General features: G+C 42.5%; 1 protein-coding gene across 4 annotated transcripts in view; it reads right to left on the bottom strand.

The window, feature by feature from the left end:
- The window catches only part of EPS8 (EGFR pathway substrate 8, signaling adaptor), a 167,052-nt gene that overhangs the window by 76,704 nt on the left and 66,738 nt on the right, over positions 1–23,610 (bottom strand). For all 4 annotated transcript variants that reach the window (XM_072999777.2, XM_072999774.2, XM_072999776.2 and 1 more), the window contains exons 2-3: positions 9,776–9,854; positions 1,678–1,751 (exon numbers count right to left, since the gene is read on the bottom strand). In XM_072999777.2, coding sequence (XP_072855878.2) covers positions 1,678–1,751; positions 9,776–9,837 — 136 coding nt within the window. In that variant the 5' untranslated portion in view covers positions 9,838–9,854. The remainder of the gene's footprint in view (positions 1–1,677; positions 1,752–9,775; positions 9,855–23,610) is intronic.

Genomic DNA, 23,610 nt, shown 5'->3' on the forward strand with positions numbered 1-23,610 from the left:
AAATTAATCAAGGCTAATGACTTCTTCTATGTAACATCTACTCTGTTCTTAAATGAATATAAGAGCATCTCTTTTCAGATTAGAACAGTCATTTGTCTCTGTATTTAATTAAACTTCATTTGTCTCTGTATTTAATTAAACAACAGTGAAGAGGGAAAGCTGACAGATTTTAGACCAGAATTTCTATATACTGTACTGTACATCCTTAAATGGCACTTGCTTTAATTTAATGTCTAGACTAACACCAACCCCAAAACTGGGAACAGATAAGTATAAGGATACCCCGTTTTCATAGAAACAAGTAATTTATGTGTGTAGATGGGTACAGTGTATAGACAGATAGACACATTTGCACAGGCGCATAAACAGGAACACACATAGGGTCTGCCCTCCTCACTTGCTCTTTTTATGTGCAGAAGAGTGTAGTGGTTCTGCTCTAACATCATGCATAGCATTGCACCCAATGTCAAACATCTACAATCGCAAAGCGAGTGGCTCCCTTCATGTAAACATTGCAGTCTGATATGGAGGCATGGAAGTTGGGGCCCACTGAGGGTTGGAGTTAGCTATATAACATTGATCCAGTAGCTTGATGCCTCCTTCACACTATTGAGGATTCAAACGTGAAAGGAAGGTAGATTAAGGATCATAACAATACAGTAATGTTTTTCTAGAAGTGTGGCACTCTTGTGCAAACGCACAGTTTCTCAAGACCATTCCATTTCCTCACTGTTTCAAATCCTTATTTGCATCTCGGTCTTGATCTTGTCTATATGACATCACCTACTCAGATTTCAGGACAACCCGACTGGAATGCAGGATGTCCCTTGATCTCACCTCATCTTTAAACATTCAGGCAGTGGTGTAGTAGTGAATTTGGAAATGCTGATGATGACAATTCCCCATAGTCAATTATCAAAAAGGATCAGTCCACACCAACAAATGAAGAATATGTTGTTGTTTTGGTAAAGATAATGCCCCCTTCGTTGTTCATTCAAGACCAAATCACCCTTTCATACTTTACATCAGTGGTCCCCAACCTTGGGCCTCAAGATGTTCTTGGACTACAACTCCCAGAACCCTTCACCACCACCTCTGCTGGCCAGGATTTCTGGGAATTGAAATCCATTAACATCTGGAGGCCCAAGGTTGGGGACCACTGCTTTACATTACAAGAAGGGTAACATGCAACAATCAAATGTTTCTGGGAAAATCCATTTCACTCTCTCTGCTACTGTAAAGATTGCAGGTAAACTTGGGGGGGGGAACTGGGGAAGCCTAAGAAAAGCAGTAGAAAGCCATAGAGCTTCGGGCCTATAAGTACTGGCTCCATGACACCACTCCACTCATGATATATGGATGCACATTAAGATCTGACATGGAGCAAACAGAAAGGGGAGGAGACTGCAGTGCGATAGAAGCAAGACAAGTATGAATCCATTCCACATCAAAAGCAAAGTCTGGACAAATCCTCACATCATATCCTTCACCCCGGTATAAATATTACTTTCAAGACAGATTAGCGGGTAATCAGGACAGAAGAATACAGATGTGCAGGCAACGGAAGAGGGCTTTAAATATTCTTCATTACAAATGCACACCACCAAGCTCAAGATGGATTTTTTTATTCATTAATTCATAATAGACTAAATTTAGTCTTGAATCTATGCGACTTACCATACAAAGCTTTGGCGCTCGTCTTCGAACCCTGGTCCCTCTCACCTTGCGAAAATGCTGGTGACCCATATCCGCTGCAAAATAAAGTAACAGTTTTGTGTATATTTATCTGGCAAAGCTAGTCAGTATAATCAGAGATTATATTTGTTATTCCCAGTGGATTAAGGAACTTGAAAAATGTTACCTTTCATGCTTCCAGCCCATATTGCAGTAATACTTCAAAAGGTGCAAAAATGCCAAATGAAAACTTCAATAATAAAGTGATTAATGAAAGAAAATTTCCAAGAGAGGGTGACTTCATGCCCTGCAGAGTTCTTCTTATTCCAGTCCCTAGCCCCTAACCAATTAGTGGAAGAAAAAGAAATTATGCAAATTGATGTGTATATACATAATTTTGCCAAGTGGTGACCAGATCTAAATCCACTTGGCTTCATGTACTTCATCATGCACTTTCAACGCCATGTCCTGGCACCATTTCAACAGCCGTCTTGGGGCCTCCAATATGGGAGGAATCAATTAAATGAATAAGCAGAGCTATAGTATATTCAATAGTGAGTGTCCTAACTAGAAGCCACTAACCATACTTGCATTTAGGAAAGATAAATATATTTACCCAGTGTGGTATTGTTGTTGTTGTTGTTGTTTAGTAATTAATTTATGTCCGACTCTTTATGACCCCATGGACCAGAGCACGCCAGGCCCTCCTGTCCTCCACTGCCTCCCGGAGTTTGGTCAAACAACAGTGTGGTTGTTTGGGGCACAAACTGCAGTTGAGAGCGTTGGCAAAATTTGGCACAGCACCCGCATATGTGCTCTGTAGGTGCCACACATCCCCCCTCTCTCCTCTGCGTGCTTGCCCATTCCAGGTTGAAGCATGCTTTCCTCCTCCACCTCCTCAGTGTGCTTGCCACTGACTGACTGTAGTGCTCACTTCCCTCCTTGTCCTTAGGAATGGACCTCAACAGATGGGAAACCTTGAGCTCTGAGCATTCAGCCTGGAGGCAGGCAGTGCATCACGGCCTCTCCCAATTTGAAGAGTCCCTTGTCCAGCAGGCCGAGGCAAAGAGGCATTCCCGAAAGCAGCAAAATCAGGGAGCTGGACAGGGGACAGACTGTATTTGTCCTCAGTGTGGAAGGGATTGTCACTCTCGAATTGGCGTTCTCAGCCACACTAGACGCTGTTCCAAGACCTCTGTTCAGAGCATACAGTATTACCATAGTCTCTTGAGACTGAAGGACGCCTACTAGACTTTGGGGGTGTTATTTCAGGACATTTTTGTGTTGTAGGGGCAAATTCTTCCATATTTTGCCCGTTGGGGGGCATTTTTTTGTTTTAAGTTATTTTTTATTTCACAGTGAATAATGATTAATGTACTGGACTACTTTTACAGCTCCCTCCACATTTTACCCATAGGAAAATTCATTTTCTCTGTTTAACACTCCTGCCATTAAAATTCTCAGTTTTTGAGATGGTGGTGCTTCTTCCGGGCCAGTAGAGATCCCTGGTTGTGTAACCACCTTTTGTATGCAAACCATAGCGATCATTGATCTGGAGGACCTCCGAATGAAACTGATAGAAAGAAAAAGCACTTACATCTTCCAAATCGTTCCGCAGAAATGATAGAATGATTTGGTGGGCAGGAGACGTTAATAGTGAGCACTTTATCGAAACTGACAAGAGTATCTAGAGATGGCTGAAATCTAAAGAACCCCTTAAAGCAAAAGAGTCTTGCTACTATTTTTCTTGGAATGACAGGCACCTATTCAAAAGCCTAACAAATGGCTTTTGAAATTTCTCTTAGTTTCAAAAGGGATTCAGTATGTAGGCAGAAATCTGCACTTCAAAAAACGCATCTTGGCCCTCTTTTGGTCTTGAGGAAGTAATTAGGCAATTATTTAGAACCTGAATTGTGTGTAGAAAAGAGGAAAATAATTATAATAATAATCTTAGAACTGCAGAGGGCCCTTTGGTTCATCAAGTCCAGTTCCTTTCAAGGAGGTACTGTGGGGAATTGAACTCTGAACCTAGACCACTGAACTATCTGTCGTCGTTTTGCATAAGCATGTCAATCCATATGGGAGCTTTCAAAATGTTTCTAATGTGGTTTCATGAAGGCAGGAAAGTTCTCCTCCGAGTGTTGAATACCAAAAACAACTTCCCATATCCAAATGTTCATGTTTTCTCCCCTCATTGTCATGTTTATGGCAATCTAAAGGTATCTATAAGCTATAAGATGTGACTATTCAAAGCTAATTCTGAGCATATTTTGCACATACGAATTTCAAAATAACTTGGAAGTTATAATTTACATTTGTATAAAATATTAAATATAAAGGATCGGATGTACATATATTTCTATTGGAAATGTGTGATCACACCAGTCACTCTCAATGGGGGCCTCTTTGGCACATTTAAACAGGGCCACAGACTGGAAACAAATCTTCACACACCACCTTATAAGATTTGTTATGCAATTTATACAATCCTGATTAAGCCTATATTTCTTTCATCGTGTCTTTATGGCTGTGGCCAAAACAAAGGATAAGAATGGCTGCCTACACTATGGGCCAGTGCAGCAAAAATGGTTATTTGTCTATATACATAATGCATCTAAAGCCAACAAACTTTGGGAAGAAGCATGGACATGTTTGTGATGTATGTAACTCTCATGAGTAAGAATGAGAAACCATTAAAAAAAATCTACCCATGAGAGGGTGACTTATTTTTTATCTGTCTCCATGAGAGTCTTCTGATTTGTAAGAATGTACAGTATGTACAAATACTGTAATGCAAATTGCAAATAATGCAGTATTTGCACAAGTAACAAATTCTGCAAAACTATTGCAACTGCTATTGTGCTGTAAGGACTTTTTAAGAATCAAAAGCAGTAAACAACTTCTTTGCATCTTTTTTAGTTGCTGTGTGTGCCTGTGTTATATTTCTCAAAGGGAAATGATATTAGTTTTGCTCTCTAAGACCTTTAAGTGTGTTGGGGGTGGGGAGCAAATCCTTGTCTCGCTCTCATACTGAAGATGAGGAATCTCAGAGGGCTCGAAGCATCCTCAGTGAAATGTTTCCTTGTGTCAAGACAATCTATAATGATGAGACTGAAGACTTTCGTGAGAGTTCTTCATACCTATATGTAGAGTCTTTCTTTAAAATAGTAATTACCTCTGATTGCTTTTTTTTAAGCAACTATTACTCAGCTTTTTAAGAGACACAAATAAATTATGCATGTCTCTGGCTTGAACAAACAGCATTAGAACTATTTATATGTCTATTTAGAATACCAGAAGCCATAGACTCTTTTCTACTAAATTGGGGGTGGTGGTGAGGAAATCCCATTAGAAGCTTTCTAAGGGTAGAAAGTTGCCTCAGGCAGCTGACGGTACACAATAAATCAGCTGCTACCCGTTCAATTGTACATAAATCAAAAGGACATCAGTTTCCAAACAGGAAAGGTTTTTCTGATCCTAACTGAGACTGGATACATTTACCTCTTAAATTCATCTGTAGGGTCACCTTCATCAAGGTTTGGCTAGCGCTGTGAGCACCTTTAACCAGAATCCAGACCTGAGGTGCAGGTCCTTGAATCTTAAAATCAGCTGCTGAAATTCCAAGTTAGGAATGAAGAGGTGGGAGCCAGGAAGTTTGGACTTCAGTTCTCACAGCTCAGTTAATTGGGCAAGGGTAAAAGGCCACTTATTTGAATATTTATAGCGGCCACTGCCAATCTATGGGCTTGCTTCTCCTGGCTAACTGGAGGGAGACTGTGTATACCCTTAATTCCCTTCAGACAAGGTTGAGGTGTAAATGCAATTCCATGGCAAATTGATATAGACTAATGGGTGGGGCATCCTAAAAGAAATTATTTAGAGTTTTTTGCCCTTAAGCTTTTTGGAGTCACACATTGATTTGAAAATCTAATTAAACCTATTGATTCCACCACCACCCCTAGCAAACGAACATAAACACAAACACAGCACATTTTCTATGAAAAAAAAATTACCTTCGCATTTAAAGGAATTTGAAGCAGACACAGACTCTGAACCAAACCTGTGAAGACAGCTGGGACGATTTGTACAGACCCTTTCTTAAGCACAGGCATTCACATTCAAAGTTATTCTACCAAGGAAGCTCTGCATAAGGGAGAGTTTGTACAAATTATTCCAATTTTAATTGAAATAACATCAACTTTGGGTCCTGACGGCAATTTTAATTGTATTTTAATCATTTTATCTTGTATTGTATTTTAATTGAATTTTAATTGTTGTAAGCTGCCCAGAGACCTTTGGGTATAGTGGGCGGCATACAAGTTAAATAAATGAATGAATGAATGAATGAATGAATGAATGAATGAATGAATGAATAAATAAATAAATAAATAAATAAATAATAAACTGCCTTTTCCTCTTTGAATTCAGCTGATTTTGCTTCAAGCTTCTTTATCTGACAAAATCTCTTCAAATAGTATTATGAAACTAAATTATCCACAGGATGAGTACTTTTCACTTGTGGAGGCTGTGCCATGGGGAAGATGGTGTGTTATCAAACCGGTTAGTACGATCAGAAATGTGACCTACGGTAGGTACATGGAGCGGACAATTCAGACTGTGTTCAATCAATTGATGATTCCCAGTGTGTAGGCATCCTTCAGTCTTGAGAGACTATGTTACCATAACATGCTCTGAACAGAGGTCTTGGAACAGCATCTAGTGTGGCTGAGAAGGCCAATCTGAGAGTGACAATCCGTTCCACACTGAATGCATACAATCTGCCTCAGGAGTTAACTTCGAGGCAAAATCCGGAGCCGGAGTCCTGGAGGCAGTTCATGTCATTCTGGCAACTCCTACGACATCATTGGAACCAGTTGTATTGGCTCTTGCCTTTCCATTGGACTATTTCAGTGATGTGGAGAGGAGGGATTTGCTGGTTGGGTAACAGTCTATCCTCCATATTATTTTACCCAGGCATCGAACTCTGGAGAGGACACTCCAGCTTCCCACTGGTGTAATGGATAGGCTGAGACAGGAGGAGTCTGGAGACCAGGGTTCAAATCCCTGCTCAGCCATGAAAACTCACTGGACAAGTGGAACTGGTAAAACCACTCTTGAAATATCTCACTTACTTTGAAATTCTTATTATAGTTGCTGTAAGTCAGTTCACACACAATGGTTTCTCTGGTGATGCGCTACGAAGTCTATGTGAAAGTGGGTAGGAATGACTTCCAAATTGGGCTGTAGTTTTACCATAATCTACACGGACTAGAATTAGAGATAAGGTTTTTGTTTTTCTGGGACTATAAATCCCATCATTCCCCAATGGGAGTTCTACCTGACTTGCACACATTTGGGAGAACCTAAACTGGAAGGCTTGGAGGCTTAGCTAGGTCTAACTCCACCTAGCTTCCTGTCAAGAAAGAAAATTCCCAGCTAATACCAGTGCAAGATCAGGAAACTTGGGTGGAGCTAGGGCTCGCTAAGTCTCAAAATCTTCCAGTGTATGTCTTTTTCCCCAGGTGAAACACATTTAGATGTCCATAAAGTCTTTGTAAATCAGGTAGGACTCTTAAAATGGGGAATTATAGGATTTGTAGTCCAAGAAATATTAAAATCCCTTTCTTAGAATCTCTTACAGTCCCAAAACATTCAGCATTTAACTTAAGAGAATTATTGCTCCAGAAGCCATTCTTTATTAAAGGTGTGTCAATATTTCTTTTTGATGGGACACTGCGAAAACCCACATATATCCTCTATAGAGGCATAACAACAAATAGCATTGCTTAACAACTGAAATTGCTATTAACATTATTTTTGAAACATTATTGTCATAACACTTGTTTTATTAATCTCATTTTGGAGTAACTGGCTGAAAAAGAAACAAATCTAGTGTTAACACATTATTTCTGACCTCTGACAGGAGTCATCATTTTTATGCAGCTGGACAGACAGTCAGTCAAGGGCACTGAGCACCTGCACCACTTCGTTGCCATTTGTGCTGGAAGGCTGCATCCTGTGAAATTGCATACAAACATCCTTGTGCAGAGCCAGGGGGTCCTACTGCCATCAGGGAATGGGTGGGGATCGGTTTGCAGGCTTCAACACCATCTCCCAAGCAAAAATCCAACACTACACACAAAAGACCAGCTAACAACACCCATCAATCACAGTGACAGATAATCTCTCCTCCTTATCACAACAATACACCGACAACAAAAAACACTGATCACCATAATCACCCAATCTCCTGAAAAGGGCAAAAGCTGATCCAACAGCTATAAATACTCAACTCCCAAACAAACTGCACCAGAGCACAGAGTGCTATTCCTCTCCTCTGAAAATGCTGGCCACAGAGACTGGCAAAATGTTAGGAAGAACAACCTTCAGAACATGGCCAAAGATCCCGAAAAACTCACAACAACCAAAAAATCAGACACTCTCCTCTTCTAGCAACCCTTCATCTGAGATCAGCCTCCATGCCTGAAAAAGCTTAACATGGGAGACCCTGAGATTTGGTGAACCTCGCATAAAAGAAGTTTCTGGAACTGAACTCAATATATTCAGCTAAGAACTACCCAGATTTTGTATGTTTGGATTGTTATTCTTTTGCTGCCATTCATAAAAGTGCAAATCCTTGTAAAGTTACTTGACTTTGGAGTTTTTAATTGACAACCTCACATGACACCAGGGAACCTGCCGCAATCTACGGCGTGTCACTAAGCCTTAACCACAGATATCCTTATTCACCTTCAAGCCCCTGACAACCATCAAGAACATTCTGTTTCTATGACTCAGGCTGTAACCTGATGCGTGGAACTGAGAAGTCATGTACACAACAGCATTTCCTCAGGAGATCAATCTGCTATTGTATATATAGGCTGTGTGGCTGATCTTTATCTCTCCAGTCCAAGTGTCTGGAGCCAAATAAAATCTCTCCTGTATTGCTTAGCCTGGTTCTCATAAATGTTACTTCAGGAGCATCTTTCAATGCAAAGAGAGACGAGGTATTTGCAGAGAAATAAAATAATCAAAGGAAGCCTCAGTGCACTGGCCAAAGATCTTGGGTATGCCCAAAGACCTCTCGGGGTTCTAGCACACATTTAAGGGATCATTTCTAGAGATACAAGGGCTCCATCCATCCTTAAGTGGTCAGAGAAGCATACACATCCTTCTGTCTTAAGCAGCCAAATGTCCAATTGCACCCTCTAGCTGTTAGCACCAAGACGGACTATTTTGGTTCACTCCCAACTGAGGCACAAGAGAGCCTGTTCTTTCATCACCAGAAATTATTTGCCTCAACAGAGCTACATCTGTTTTGAATGCAGGGTGGGAATGGACTGAAATAGCCCATTGTGCTTCCCAGAATGAAACAATAAGCCATTCTGAACCCAAACATTCCCTGGGTATGATGGGAACCGAGGTACAAAAAAGGAACTTTTCCAAGCTGTAATCCTGATGGGCAATAGTACATGAAAGGGTGCAACACTCTACTTCAGTGGCCTGAATCCAGTTGGTACAGTAGTTTTTGGTTTTGAGGGGGCAGGGGGTTATGTTAAGTACTGACTCTGCATTCAGAACTTGGCTTAATGAGTATTGGCTCAAGGCCTGATCTTAAGATGGCAATACACAAGTACACATTTTTGCAGTTGGGGGGGGGCATCAGACGATGGAGAACCTGTGGGATGGGGAGGGACAGTACAGATAGATGGATGCTTGAAGCTGCACGTCTTACCCAACCCCAAACTGAGTTTTCCACTCAGTTATTAATAGTGAAAGTGCAAAAATAGGGGCAGAAAGAGGCACCGCTTCTGGCAATGTCTGAGAAAGCCTGAAATTGGCCATTCGCTTCACATGTCAATTATTTCCAGGTCAAATATTAAAAGATGAGAATGTGAAGAATGCTTAGTACATTTCCCCCCCCCCCCCATTTTTGTTTTGATCAGTTTGGGAGCAGGGAGAGTTGCTGGATAACAGCAGGTCACTATTATAAGAACTGTTGGATAACTCTGTGGTTTAAAGAGTCAGAGGCTGGCCTCAGTGAGCCATAGGGTCCCTTCTAGCTCTGAAATTCTAAGATGATGGTGGTGGTGATACTTACTTTACTTGAGAAGAGTAACTTCCATATGCGGCGGGATGGGTATTTGAAATATGTCCATTCATTCTGATTGCTACTCAATCTGTGGAAAAAAGAGAGGGGGAATCAATTAAAACATTCATGCACTACCATCTTAACAGATGTTAAGAGGAAGGTGCATTTCCTACAATCAACCTGTTTTCCCTCCTACAGTTTCAACATTGCACTTGCAGATTAAGCCAATGTTTTACTTTCCAATGACCAACCACAAAACAAAGCATGCTAAAGGCAAGGTACATAAGAGAAGGAAACCAATGGCCGTGACAGATAATGCTATGACTTAACTGCCCCAGCATTTTTGGCAGTTATGAGAAGCCAAAATTCAGTTGAAAAGACAATAATGTTTGGAAAATCTGGGTGGGAGGAAAAGTTACAGAAAAGAAGCAACACTCAACAGACCAGATGACATTAGATTTAAAGTCTACCTTCCCCTAGTTGATTATTACCATACTTCTTCAAGTGACTCATATTCAGAGGTCATATAGATGCCTACCAGAGATAGTTTTTGGTTTGTAGTAGTGCCCCACTTGCAAAACTCCACAAGCTTTTGTGGTTTGTTACAATAGATTTGTCAAGCTGCTCTTACATCCATCCAACTGAGCATTGTTCTAATACAGTGAGTGAGCTAGAACGTAAAACACCAACACCACAATTACCTCCGGAAACAGCTACAGAAATAAAGGAGGCCTTGCACCCGCTGAAGCCCTACAGGTACTAACAGAAGCAAGCTGTGGGTAACTAAAGTTTAGGGACATTCTATTCAAATGAAACCCAGCATAAGTATTACTCCAATTACCATAATAACGCTTGTGCATTGGATTTTATAACTCTTTGTTTAATCAACACAGCATGCTCTTCCTTCGCATGGCAGCTTTATTTCATACATTATTTCAGATTCACACAAGGCTGGTTTTAGACATTTTGCTAACCGGAGCAAACAAGATGAAACCTCCTCCTTTTTCCACTAATCCTTATTTCCATCACCAGCCTTGAACAGCCCCATCCACTTCAGCTCAGGGCCACAGACTAGCTTATTATGATGTACGCCAGCCTGCACAAACACCAATTTTTGTCCTCCAGCACAGGAGAATGGTCAAGGCAAGATGTTGTAAGCATTTCAAGTTCTCTCTCATTTCCAAGGAGAAATAAAATCATGTGAGAATCGCAGACAAGTCTGTTTTTGAGAGCCACAAGCAGTATTGACTGCTAGATCCATCTAGTCCTGCTGAATACTGGCTCCTCCTTCCATTTTATATATTCATGTTTTTCGGTTCTTCATTAATGACGAGAATCCAGTTGTGGTTTATGCTTCATTAAATGAAATGGCACAAGTCACAAAAAGTAAATTACCCATAAACACCACCAGCACCTCGTTAAGTAACAGCATTTGTTTTCACAACTTATGCTACCACACTTACGCAAGCACAAATTTGCAACTGGATTCTAGCTGATATGCATTGTACCACGTGCAGGCTATGCAGACACATTTTAAATGGCTAGTCAACATATTTTAGTTCAAAGTGTTCTTTCCAGTGCATTTAATTAGCACCTTTCTAGCAAGCCTTTTTGTCTCTCTAATTTACTGGGCTGAATGCCATTCTGTTAATTAGCATCTTACAAGTCAAGTCAGAAGGCTTTCTTGTGCCTAAAAGTCACACATTTTGTGTTTATCAACATGTTGCTGATGTTTTTCTTTCTTCCTTCCACCTCTTCACACTTTATGATCCAGAACAATAAAAATCAACCATTCCCTTAAAAAGTTCAAGACTCTCCACTGAGTATCAGCTATAACAGAGGTCATCAACCCCCGGTCCACGGCCCATTGACAGTCCGGGGCTTGAGCCCGACCGGGCCGTAAAGACAGACCTCCCCCCCCCCGCACGCACTCCCCTCCCACAGCTGCTTTGCGGACACCAGCTTTTCAAGACACCAGGTTTTTCCTGCTGGGGGAAGAAGGAGAAAGGCGGGACGGGAGGCATCGTTGTCTCAGTGCCTCTGTGTGTTACCCAGGAATGCTGCTGGAGCTGAGGTAAAAGCAAGCCCTGGCGGCGAGCAGCTGCTCCCCCACTTGCCCGGCGCCCTTCATGTGTGTTTCTCCCTGTGTGTTTCTCCCCAAACAACCACAGTCAAGCGGCATGTGTGTGTGTGTGTGGGAGGGCTCCTGCTCCATGTGCTGCTGTTTTTTTTTTTACTTAAAAGACGGCTCAAGAGAGGACTCCCTTGTCAGGGAATGGGGAAGTTGGTATGATTTCCCATGGAGGGTGGCACAGAGCACCACCCCCTGCTTCATTGAAGCCCGTTGGGAGGCAAGCAGCTTGATGGAGCACCCTGGCCATGCTCACACTCCCAGGCATCCGCTTCCGCCACCGTGAAGCAGTGGAGGAGTGCTCACACCTCTGGCGCATGCATTCCCTAAACACTTCACACATGCATTTGAGAGCGCAAGGGGCCAACCTGCCTCCCTCAGAGGCTCAGCCAGTCCATATTAGGAAAAAGGTTGAGGACCTCTGAACTATAAGACAAACCTTCAGGTATGTAATCAGGTTTAGGACATGGGAGGGTTGAGGGCAATACTGGGGTGATGTCCATGGTGGGACTGGAGGAAGAGGCTTTCAATGGCTCTAAAAGAAGACCTCTTCCCTGCTGGAATCCCAGTAAGGGAACTGCTCCCTAAATGAGGTCCATTTGTCACCCTCACTATTGCTTTTGAGGCTCTGGACACAATTGCTTCCTTGTTTAGCTACCGTGTTTCCCCGAAAATAAGACAGGGTCTTATATTAATTTTTGCTACAAAAAATGCATTAGGGCTCATTTTCAGGGGAGGTTTTATTTTTTTTTCATCTACAACCATCTACTTTTATTCAAATACAGTCATGTCCTCTTCTTCTGGTTGCTGCACAAGGGTGGAGGACGGGGTTTTACTTAACTGGGGCTTATTTTGGGGGTAGGGCTTATATTACGAGTATCCTGAAAAAATCACACTAGGTCTTATTTTCAGGTTAGGTCTTATTTTCGAGAAAACAGGATAGGTGTTCTGCCTTCCCTCTAAGGCAGTGGTCCCCAACCTTGGTCCTCCAGATGTTCTTGGACTGCAACTCCCAGAAGCCTTCACCACCACCTCTGCTGGCCAGGATTTCTGGGAGTCTAAGAACATCTGGAGGGCCAAGGTTGGGGACCACTGCTCTAAGGGGCTGGATGTGGTGTACACAGCTGCTCCACATTTCATCTTTACAACAACCCTTTGAAGGAGGTCAGATTGAAAGCACGAGGCCCAAGGTCACCCAGTCCCTCTCAAAGCCCAATGGGGACTGGAACCCCAGTCTCCTATGAATCCCCAGTGCACTAACTTGTACACCTATGTGCCATCAAGTTAATTAAGACTTAGGGCAGCCCTTGCCACGTTTCCTAGGTATAAGGCACTCGGAAGTAACTGACCATTCTCTTTCATGTTAGGTAGCTTAGGGGTGCAAAATGCTGGCCCTCCTGATATTTTTGGCCTGCAGTGCCTGACATCCCTACATAACAACATGAGGAATTATGGCAGTTGCATTTCAGAAACATGCAGGTTTCCACAGTGGCCCATGTCTGGTCTAGTTCAAGATTACCTGTTCTGACTGGCAGAAGTTCCTTCTGATCTTAGCAGAGGGTTCTTTATAAATTTAACGCCCAGTTTTTCTTTCCGTTTTTCTTAATTTTTTTGCTAGATGCACGGGGGGACTAAATTCAGAGTGCCTGCACACAACGCATCACTGAGCCACAAGCCCTTCTTGATGTGCCTCGTGTTCCCAGTGTCTAAAATGGATTTCTCCAGAGTGGCATACAACATATTGCTGAGCCACGCACTTCTCTTGTTCCTCTTTCCAGACACTGGCTGAGGATTAAGAGCTCTTTGTTGCATTTTGCTCAGAACATCGACGGAAGATGTAGTTTCTGATCTTGTGTTCTGCAACCTTTTACAACTGCTGCTGAACAGGATTGCCAGTCAGAACACATTTGACGGTTTTATGCATGATTGTGCCTGAAACACTCCTGGATGAACTTGAGTTTTAAGTTCAGAGACTAGCCCAAAGAGAACCAATGTCTATGGCATTTGGTAAAGGAATTTTACTGGAATAATACATGGCATGCTCGTTAATGGATTCTTTATTCTTTTCAGCTAACACAGAAACAAACACTGTTGGGTTTTTTTCTTTGCAAACTGGTACAATTTTTTTTTTGTTTTGTTTTGTTTTGTTTTGTTTAAGGCCAGGCTGTGCTTTTGTGAGACTGGGAAGAGTTTCAGGCTGCCTGTGATTTTACCAGCAATGATAGAACTTGAGGAAGTTCTTCTTTTGACCACTCCTCCCAGAATCGTTCAGCCAGCGTGGCCAAGGTGGCTAGTGAAACTGCAGCATTAAAAAAAGTAAATACGCTTGCTGCTGAAAGTAGGCTGAGGCCGTTACACGAACACTGTGCCACAGGGTAGCCATACAGTAAGGGGTGGTGGTGGTTGCTGTTGCTTTGACTTATATACTGCTCCATAGTGCTAAAGCATTCTCCAGTTTACGACATAATTATGCAGGCAACACTTCCCCTGTCCTCAGCAAGCTGAGTATTCATTTTACTGATGCCAGAAAGATGAAAGGATGAGTCAACCTTGAGCCCACTACCTGAATTTGTTGGGATCAAACCCAGGTTGTGAGTAGAGGCTTGACTGCAGTATAGTACAGTGGTGCCCCGCTTGACTATTACCCCGCTCCATGACGAATCTGCTTTACGATGAGTTTTTTGCAATCGCTATTGTGATCGCAAAATGATGTTTAAATGGGGAAACCCGCTTGATGACGATCGGTTCCCTGCTTCGGGAACCGATTTTTTGCTTAACGACAATCAAAAACAGCTGATCGGCGGGCTTTCAAAATGGCTCCCCGCTATGTTCAGGATGGATTCTTCACTTTACAGGCATTGGAAAATGGCCACCCTATAGAGGATCTTCGCTGCACGATGAAGTATTTCACCCACTGGAACGCACTGACCAGTTTTCAATGCATTTCAATGGGTTTTTTTACTTTTGCTTGACAACGATTTCGCTTAACAGTGACTTGAACGGAACAGATTATCATTGTCAAGCGAGGCACCACTGTACTGCTGTTTAACCACTGTGCCACAGGGCTCAGGATGGTACCTTGATCACAGTGGAAGTGGGTGGGACCACAAAAGGTAACAAAATATAACTTCCCTAAAAGTGGCCTGCAACCCATGGAAGAGAAAGCAGGCTAACATTTTTTAGGGTCCACCTATTAAGAGAGCTAGGAGATTGCACGGATCTAGAACAGAGACTGTCCCAGACCTTCCAGAGCCAAGGTTCTCTTCTGCTGCACTGGACTACTGGGTGCAGCCTGGGGAATGATGGGAATTGTCATCGAAGACATTGGGAAGCCCAAAGCTGGTGAATGCTCATTTACTATATATGGCAGAAGTTGCGGGATGGGTGACTTCAGCGGGTCTAGTGGCCAATTCTATTTAGAGCCCGCCAAAGGGGTGCAGCTCTTTGCCACTTACTAGGGAAGCAAAATAAGGCTATTTCCAGATCCGGACGACACATGCAGGAGAAGCACGGACCTTATTCTAACAGAAAAATCACACTTCCAGGAGTGTGCTTCTCCTTGAAAATAAAAGACAGGGCACCCTACCCCTCCATCAGCATCCCATGCTTTGAAATAACCTTGATTTTGCTACTGTTACAAAATCTGTGGCAGTGGGGAAAAGCTGGGGCAACAACACATTGTTATTGTGTGTCATCAAGTTGTCTCTGACTTCTGGTGAGCCTATGAATGAGGAATCTCCAATCGTCCTGTCCTCAACTGCCCTGGCCAGCTCTTGTAAATTCAAACTTATGGCTTCCTTCCATCTCGTATTTGGTCTTCCTCTTTTCCTGCTGCCTTCAGCCTTTCCCAGCATTATTGTCTTTTCCAGAGAACCCAAAGTAGGACAGCCTCAGTTTCAACATAGGGCTTGATTTGATCTAGGACTCACAAGATAAGAGGCCACCTTCAGCCCACAGGCCAAGCACCCCCCTGCCTAGTGCTATCAAGGGATATGGAAACTGAGTAATAGTGGCAGCTATGGAGGTTGACTAATTATGCATCCGTATTAATGTAGCTAGAATGAAGTATTCATCAATGAGAAATAGTTTGCTTGAACTTTTTGAAGCCCTAATCCTTTTTAAAAATAAAAGTGGGAGCCAGCAAAACATTTCATCACTTTAAGAAGTCTTTTCCAACCCTTACATAACTCTGCCAAGTGCTGTGGACATGAAAAGTGCTGTATAAATAATGAAGAAATTAGCATTAAAAAGGACTGTTAAAGCTTCTCTGAGAATTAGCAGCAATAATTTTTGCACAACACGTCCTTCTTCCCAGCTCCCCAGCAGACCCTGTTACAAGGCTTACATTGAATTAAAGGGGACAACAAAGATATCACAGGGTCCTTTTAGGAATTTCTATAGTGCCTGGCAGAACACTGGGGTGAGATGTCCTATTCAAGCCAATAAAGAAGAGATATTTATTAACTCTTCAACAAGACCATCGGCAACGTATTTCATAGCACTAATAGAAATCTCACTCTTTTCTCCGGTTGCAACACAGCACAATCTATAAATGGTAACATCAGCCCTCATAGGAATTTGAAATATATCAAGTTTCTACTCTGAACTTTAGAGAAGAGGGCAGCCATGAGGTTTTGTTTATATGTGATTGTTTCCACCAACCTCCCAGTTTTTCAGATCCTCTGGACACCATGAGCCGAGGACAACCAGTCCAATAACAGGCACAGGGCATCTCCAGCAAAATCGTATGTATTACGTACATGGGCCATCAAGTCATATCTGACTTATAGGAACACTAATAAGGTTCTCAAGTGAAGGAATGGAATGGTTTTTTCAGTGCTACTCCCCCCATTGAGACTAATGGGGATCTGAACTCAGATCTCCCGAGTCCTAGTCCATCACTCTACCCATGACACTACACTGGATTTCTCATAACTCACACTCTTTAAGGGATAGGCAACTTCTACCTGGTATAAATAATCTCCAGGCTTAAAAAGAAGGTATCTCCAAGTGCCGAATGCAGGGGAGGGGTATCAGGAGACAGGTATCTAGTTGTCTCGTGTGCTCCCAGAGGCAGTGAGATACAGGAAGCTGGATGAGATGGAACCTTGGCCTGATCCAGCAGAGCTCTTCTTATGTTTACAAAAAAAGGTCGAGGTGTAGAGTACGAGAAACTTTGGAGAAGGTCTTCCTGCTTTTATTGTTTCCTTTCCCCCACCTCATCTCTTTCTCCTCTTGTGCTGTGTCTTTTTTAGATCGGTCACCTGCGGTCAGGGAGAGTATACGAATCGGGGTGGATAAAACTCAATGATTTTTTAAAATCAAACATAATTAAATCACAATTTAATTCACGATTTATATTAAAAGAATTTTTTATTAAAATCACCAAAACACGCTGATTTTTAAAAATTTAAAGGGTGATTAAAATTGTGATTTAAATCAAATCCACCTGATTCTAACATCTTTATTTAAGCTGCTCTGGTAGCCCTTACAGCCAAGAAGTAGAATTTTTAAAACACTTTAAATCTGAATTGATGGTGGCTAGAACACTTTAGGAATAAAGGTCTTCCCACCTGGCCTCCAGCCTTAAAAATAGTGCTTTTTAAGTCAGTTCATATGTTTTCCCCATCTTAACTAAGTCAAAGGGCAACTCCAACCAACAAACCCTTTGACTTCTAAACAGGTGATTAAGGAATGCTTTGCTCCACGGATACCCCACCTGGCCCCACCTAGACTCTAATGCCTAGGTTCTCTCTTAAAAATAGGGAGCTCAGCTGTTTCTCCCATTTAAAACACAACAGAAGCAAAGGGTGCCTCTCTCTTCTCTCTCTCCTCCAGAGTAAAGAAAAATAGAGGTGTTGGCCTCAGTCCTTTGCTTCTGACCGATCATCTGCCAGCTCTCCAGTCTGCCTGTCACCTGGATCTGTCCTATGGGCTTCAGCAGGTGCATATGGAGAACCCAGACTCTGCTGCTCTCTGCAAGGCAGGCCACAGGAACAGTTAAAGAGCCCTTGATAACTGGATCACCCTACGATGGCACGTGACCAAAACCACTGGCCCTTGAACAAATGAAAATATTGTCAGATGTTAAGCAGGGATCTCAAAGTCCTGGAACAATAACTATAAAAGCGCATGCCAAGTCTTGTGCTTTGTTTCCTTTTTTTTTTTTTCCAGAACAGCAGCTATATCCCAGAGAAGGAAGAAGGAGATAAATCCCAGATATTGTTAGTGGGGTTTGGCAATGTGACTTCTGAGGGATTACGACTTCCAGAATCCACCAGCCATGCTACTGGGAGTGGGACGGTTTTGGAACCAGAAAATGAATTATTTAAGCTTCAAACATGAAAGCTCCATCAGGTCAAATCATGGCTTGGCATCCTATCTGAACAGAAGGGGGGGGGTCATGACCAAAGCCATAGGGAGGAGCCCTTATCTCAAATTTTAAACAGAAGGCATCTTCCTCAGCTTTGACCAGGGGCTCCCATTTCATTCAACTGAAGCTGGCAGGTAAAAGAAAATCTCTGCACCTGGCTGTGTCTGCATCAGCATCACTTACACTAGGATTATAAATTATACCTCTGTGTTAAGCTCTCACATAGACAGGTCCAGTCAGTAGGCATCCTTCAGTCTCAAGAGACTATGGCAACGTGCTCTGAACAGAGGACTCGGAACAACGTCTAGTGTGGCTGAGGAGGCCAATTCGACAGTGACCATCCCTTAGACACTGCAGGTAAATACAATATGTCCAGCTCCCTGATTTTGCTGGTTTTTGGGACTGCCTCTTTGCCTCAGCCTGCTGGACAAGGGCCTCTTCAAAATGGGAGAGGCCGTGATGCACCGCCAGGCTGAACACTCAGACGTCAAGGTTTCCCATCTGTTGAGGTCCATTCCTAAGGCCTTCAGATCCCACTTGCAGATGTCCTTGTATCACAGCTGCGGTCTCCCTCTGGGGCGATTTCCCTGCACTAATTCTCCATACAGGGGATCTTTTGGAATCCAGCCATCAGCCATTCTCACGACATGCCCGAGCCAATGTAGATGTCACTGTTTCAGTAATTTATACATGCTAAAAAATCCAGCTCGTTCTAGGACTACTCTATTTGGAACTTTGTCCTGCGAGGTGATACCAAAAATGCGTTGGAGACAACGCATATGGCACGGGTTCAGCTTCCTCTCCTGCTGTGCACAAAGGGTCCAGGACTCACTGCAGTACAGGAGTGTGCTCAGGACACAGGCTCTATAGACCTAGATCTTGTTATATGCCGTCAGCTTCTTATTAAGCCATACTCTCCAATCAGGTCCAATCAGCCTCCCATAGATAAGCTACGATGTTCTATTTGGTGCCAGGTTACTCAATGCCTGTGGTTTCAGAAGTGTTTGTTTATTTGTTTGTTTGTTTGTTTGTTTGTTTCAATTGGGACTTGAATTTGAAGTGATAAAGAGAATTTTTACAAAACATTCCTTTGATTTCGAGATCCTGGCTTGATCCAGTGCGCTGAGACTGTTCTCTCTTTTAATTTCGAGAGATGCCCTTGAAGGCTCCTCAAATAGGTAATGTGATACTTTTGAAAATTCAGGAAGCCCCGGGTGAGCCAGGAATGTGTGGTCAGAGGCAGTGCCTTCCTGCTTATAGCTCTGCTTTGCAGTACTTTGCGCTCCTCAGAGGTGAAACTGCCCTTCCAGTTTTGTTTGTTGTTTAAATCCATCGGTTTCGAGAAGCAGCCACACGTAAGTGAAACAGCCCGGCAAAGGCCGCTGGATCTAGAACAATCCAGTTTTTTTTGCAGCTGCCTTCCCAACCGAGTGATGCACTTAAGTCACATCACAGGAACGAAAACAGGGTCTGCTTTTAACTATGAAAAGAATAATGCACAATAATTAGCACTGCGCATTACTCAAAGAACTTTTTTACAGTGCAGCAGTACGTTTCTACTCAGCAGTAAGTCCAGTTAACATCCATGGGACTTAAGTGTATCTAGGACCACAGTAGTGTCTAATTTGAAGTGATTAATCACAATTCTTTCTCTCCCTCCCTCTCTCTCTCCTCCCCACACCCAGAGGCAGTTTTCTGAGAAACAGAACTACAACTCAAAAAAGCTGCTCACAACAGCCTGATGAATCATTCTTAGCATGTTCCCCCCTTCAATACATTCTTCAAACTCGTGCTGGGCTAGATGGCCTTGGGTGTCTTTTCTAATTCTACAGCATTACGTTTTTAATCCTATACTCCAGAATGTTCTCATCAAGATCACAGAATCATAGAATAAGAGAGCTAGAAGGGGCCTATAAAGGCCATCGAGTCCAACTCCCTGCTCAGTGCAAGAATCCAAATCAGAGCAGATCTCACAGATGGTTGTTCAATTTTCTCTTGAATGTCTCCCATGTTAGAGCGCTCACCAACGCCCGGGGTATTTGGTGTGCCATGCTGCTTTAACAATTAAGTAGTTTTTGCTTGTATTCAGCCTAAATCTGTAGCTTGAGCACATTGTTGCATGTCCTGCACGCTGGCATGATAGAGAATAGATCTTTCCCCTCCTCTGTATGACTACATCCTATGATTTCAAGTATTAGAAAAGTGCTATCATATCTCCCCCTCAGTCTTCTTTTCTCAAGACTAAACATGCCCACTCATTCGATATATGGAGGGGCACTTGAGAATTACCTTGACTTACATACTTCCCACTGTTATATCGAACTACAGCAGGGAGAAGCATAAATGTGTTTTTTTTTGTTCTGTTTTGTTCTTTACTTGTTCCTAACAAAACTTTGAGTCATCTAGTAAAGCTGAATGGGGGCTGGTGGCGGTTCAAGATAGATAAAGGAAGCACCGCTTCACAGAGCTCAGAACCCAACTGCACAATTGGCTACTACAAGATGTCCATTATCCTGGTTTTGAGAACGTTGCATCCAATGCCTGCGTATAAAGACCTTTTTGCTGAGCCACTAAGCTTTCATCAACAGTTGGAAGTGGGTAGAGATGCCTTTAAACCTAGCAAATAAAAAACCAGAGGTTACCCACCTTCAGAAACACTCATCCTGACACTTGCCTCCCCCCCCCACTTGGTGATCCGGGGGAAACCCGGCAATTATCTGAGACTTCAAGCTGCCACCTGGAAATTACAACCGTTGTTTTTTTCTAATGAAGTTCAGAGTTTGTGCAGTATATAGTCAAACTGCAAAACTGATTGCCAAAGGATGTTGTGATGGCTGCCAATCTGGGAAATATATAGGTACCGTTCATAGAGGTTAGAGCCACTGTTGGCAACCTTAGAACTATGGAGCTGGAAAGAATCCTATGGCTCACCGAATCCAGCCCCTTGTCAAGGAGGCACAGTGGGGACTACTAGTCAAAATGGCTACATATTGCCTGCAGAACTAGGCAATTATTAGGGTACCAGAGCAGTCGATGTTTGAATACCAGTTGATGAAGAAGAGAAGCGAGAGAGTATTGTTATCCTCCTGTCTTGCCCATATACTTCTTACAGCCTGTGTTCTGGCCATTATAGGAAGAGAATTTTGGACTATGTAGGCTGATCTCACATGGCTTTTCTTCTTATGTTATGTCCTCTCCCTCTCCCTCTAGGTATGTGTGTGTGTTATGTGCCAGAATCAATTAATAGTTAATATAAGTAGCTCACTTTGCTTAAATATGGCTTTCATGGTGAGATATTTAAGGAGTGGTTTTACCAGTGCCGTTCCCCACCCCCACCCCCAGTAAGTTTCAATGGCTGAGTGGGGATTCGAATCCTGGTCTCTTGAGTTCCTCAGTCTATCCACTGTGCCATACTGGGTATCCATATACAGAACCTAAAACAATATACTTCCATACAATTTCTGACTATATAAAAAAGGAATATGTGGTACTCCTGATGCTGTGGGGCCATGCCTCCTGTCATTCCTCACAATTGGCTATGTTGGTTTGGGCTGATGGCAGTTCTCCTCCAACAATATCTGGAAGCCCACGAGTCCTGCATCTGTGATATAAACTTTCCGTAGCTGTTACAGCAACCTTCCCAAATGCCTTAACAATTCCACACAGGGGATGCTGTGCATCAGTTGTTGGCCTTTACAATTTCCTTCTGGTCAGACTAAACGATATCTAATAAAATAGTCCCTGTTCTTCTAGCAAACACATGTCTACAGCAGCTACATTAATGTTAAAAAGAGAGAGAACTCTAACCTTTGGCACTACTATGTTTCCCATGAATAACATTCCCATATAAAGGTTCCCATTCAAGGTTCCTAGTATTTTAATAGTTCCAAGAAATAACAGCTGTACCCCTGCTATGCAACATATTCACTGCTGCCAAAGTGAGGCTGGTGGGGGGGAGCAGGATTGGCTTAATGCCAGCATCTGCTCAATTCTACTTCTAGCAACTGTCTCATCACAATAGATTTTTTTTAAAAAAAATCCTTAATAATTATGGCTATTTAAATTCCGCTTCATTTTTATTATGCCCCGAACAGCAGTATATGTACAACTTCATATATAAAGCTTTTACTCAGCTCAGTTGAAGTGGAGGTAATGGGGTGGAAAGAATACTTCCAAAGTGCAAGCTTCTGTTACTTTCAGGATATTGTCTTCATTATCAAGACAAATAACTCCCTGGCAACAAACAAAAAATCAGGAACAGTGAAGCCACACATTCACAGGGTTTTGACAAGTTACTTTTGTGGGCTGCCACTCCCAAAACTCTACCACTGGCATGAATTTTGAAGCTGGAAACCAACAAGTAATCTTCCAAACCCTACTCCCACGATCTATGGTCACTTCACCAACTGAAGCTGCAACTACATGGTCAAAGACCGCGGGATTTGCTCCACAGATAAAACAGATGAATTAGATTTTTTAGGAAAAGAATAATAATGATAACACAACACAAAGGTTGATCTGAATTGACCCAGCCCTTTTTGTTTCCAATGTGGTTTGTTTTTTTAATCTGCCAGGATGATCTTCTACTTTTTTCAAGTCAAAATGATTCAAACTGAACTCTTCCTGGGTGATCAGTTGATTCATTCTTGTAAAGATGGGGTTCGTGGTGTAGGTAGTCAGAGCATGATGTTCAGAACCATGGGAACACTTGCCCCCATATTCTTTCTTCCCAATCATCCTCTGAATTTTTAATTTAAATGAGATTAGGGCTAGATCATCTTATTGCTAGTATAGATACTGTATACTAGTTTAGCAATAGATCACCTAGAGGGGGAGAATTTTAAAATTACGAACAAAACAGAGACAAAATAAAAGATCTTCCCATGATATGTGGTATATCTGTACGAGTTAAGCAACTTTGGAATGTTTCCACCTATTCTGGAACACTGTACAACTCTTTCACAACCAAGAACCTTGACAGGAACAGCAAAGGCGGGACCAGAGGAAGGTAGGAAAGAAGCAGGGCAGTGGGCTGAAATGGAAATTGCATTGCGCAAAATGTGAACACTGAGCTCCCAAACCAATCTGCAGCCCCTGTATGATCACTGGCTGCAAAATTCAACCATAATACAGGCTGCAAATCAAATTGCTTGCCAGTGTACTGTACGTGCAATTGAAGGTGATCTGTCTTCTGCTTCTACCCAATATAGATTGTCAAGTGAAACAGCAAGCCCTGGTTTGCCTCAAAGTAGGATGGGAAACAAGAAATTATTACACATAAGAGAAAGGGAGAGAAAGATAGCAAGACAGCGGTGTGAACAAGGGTTGTGTATCCAGATT

This window comes from Pogona vitticeps, chromosome 5, assembly GCF_051106095.1.
Source record: "Pogona vitticeps strain Pit_001003342236 chromosome 5, PviZW2.1, whole genome shotgun sequence".
NCBI lineage: Eukaryota > Metazoa > Chordata > Lepidosauria > Squamata > Agamidae > Pogona > Pogona vitticeps.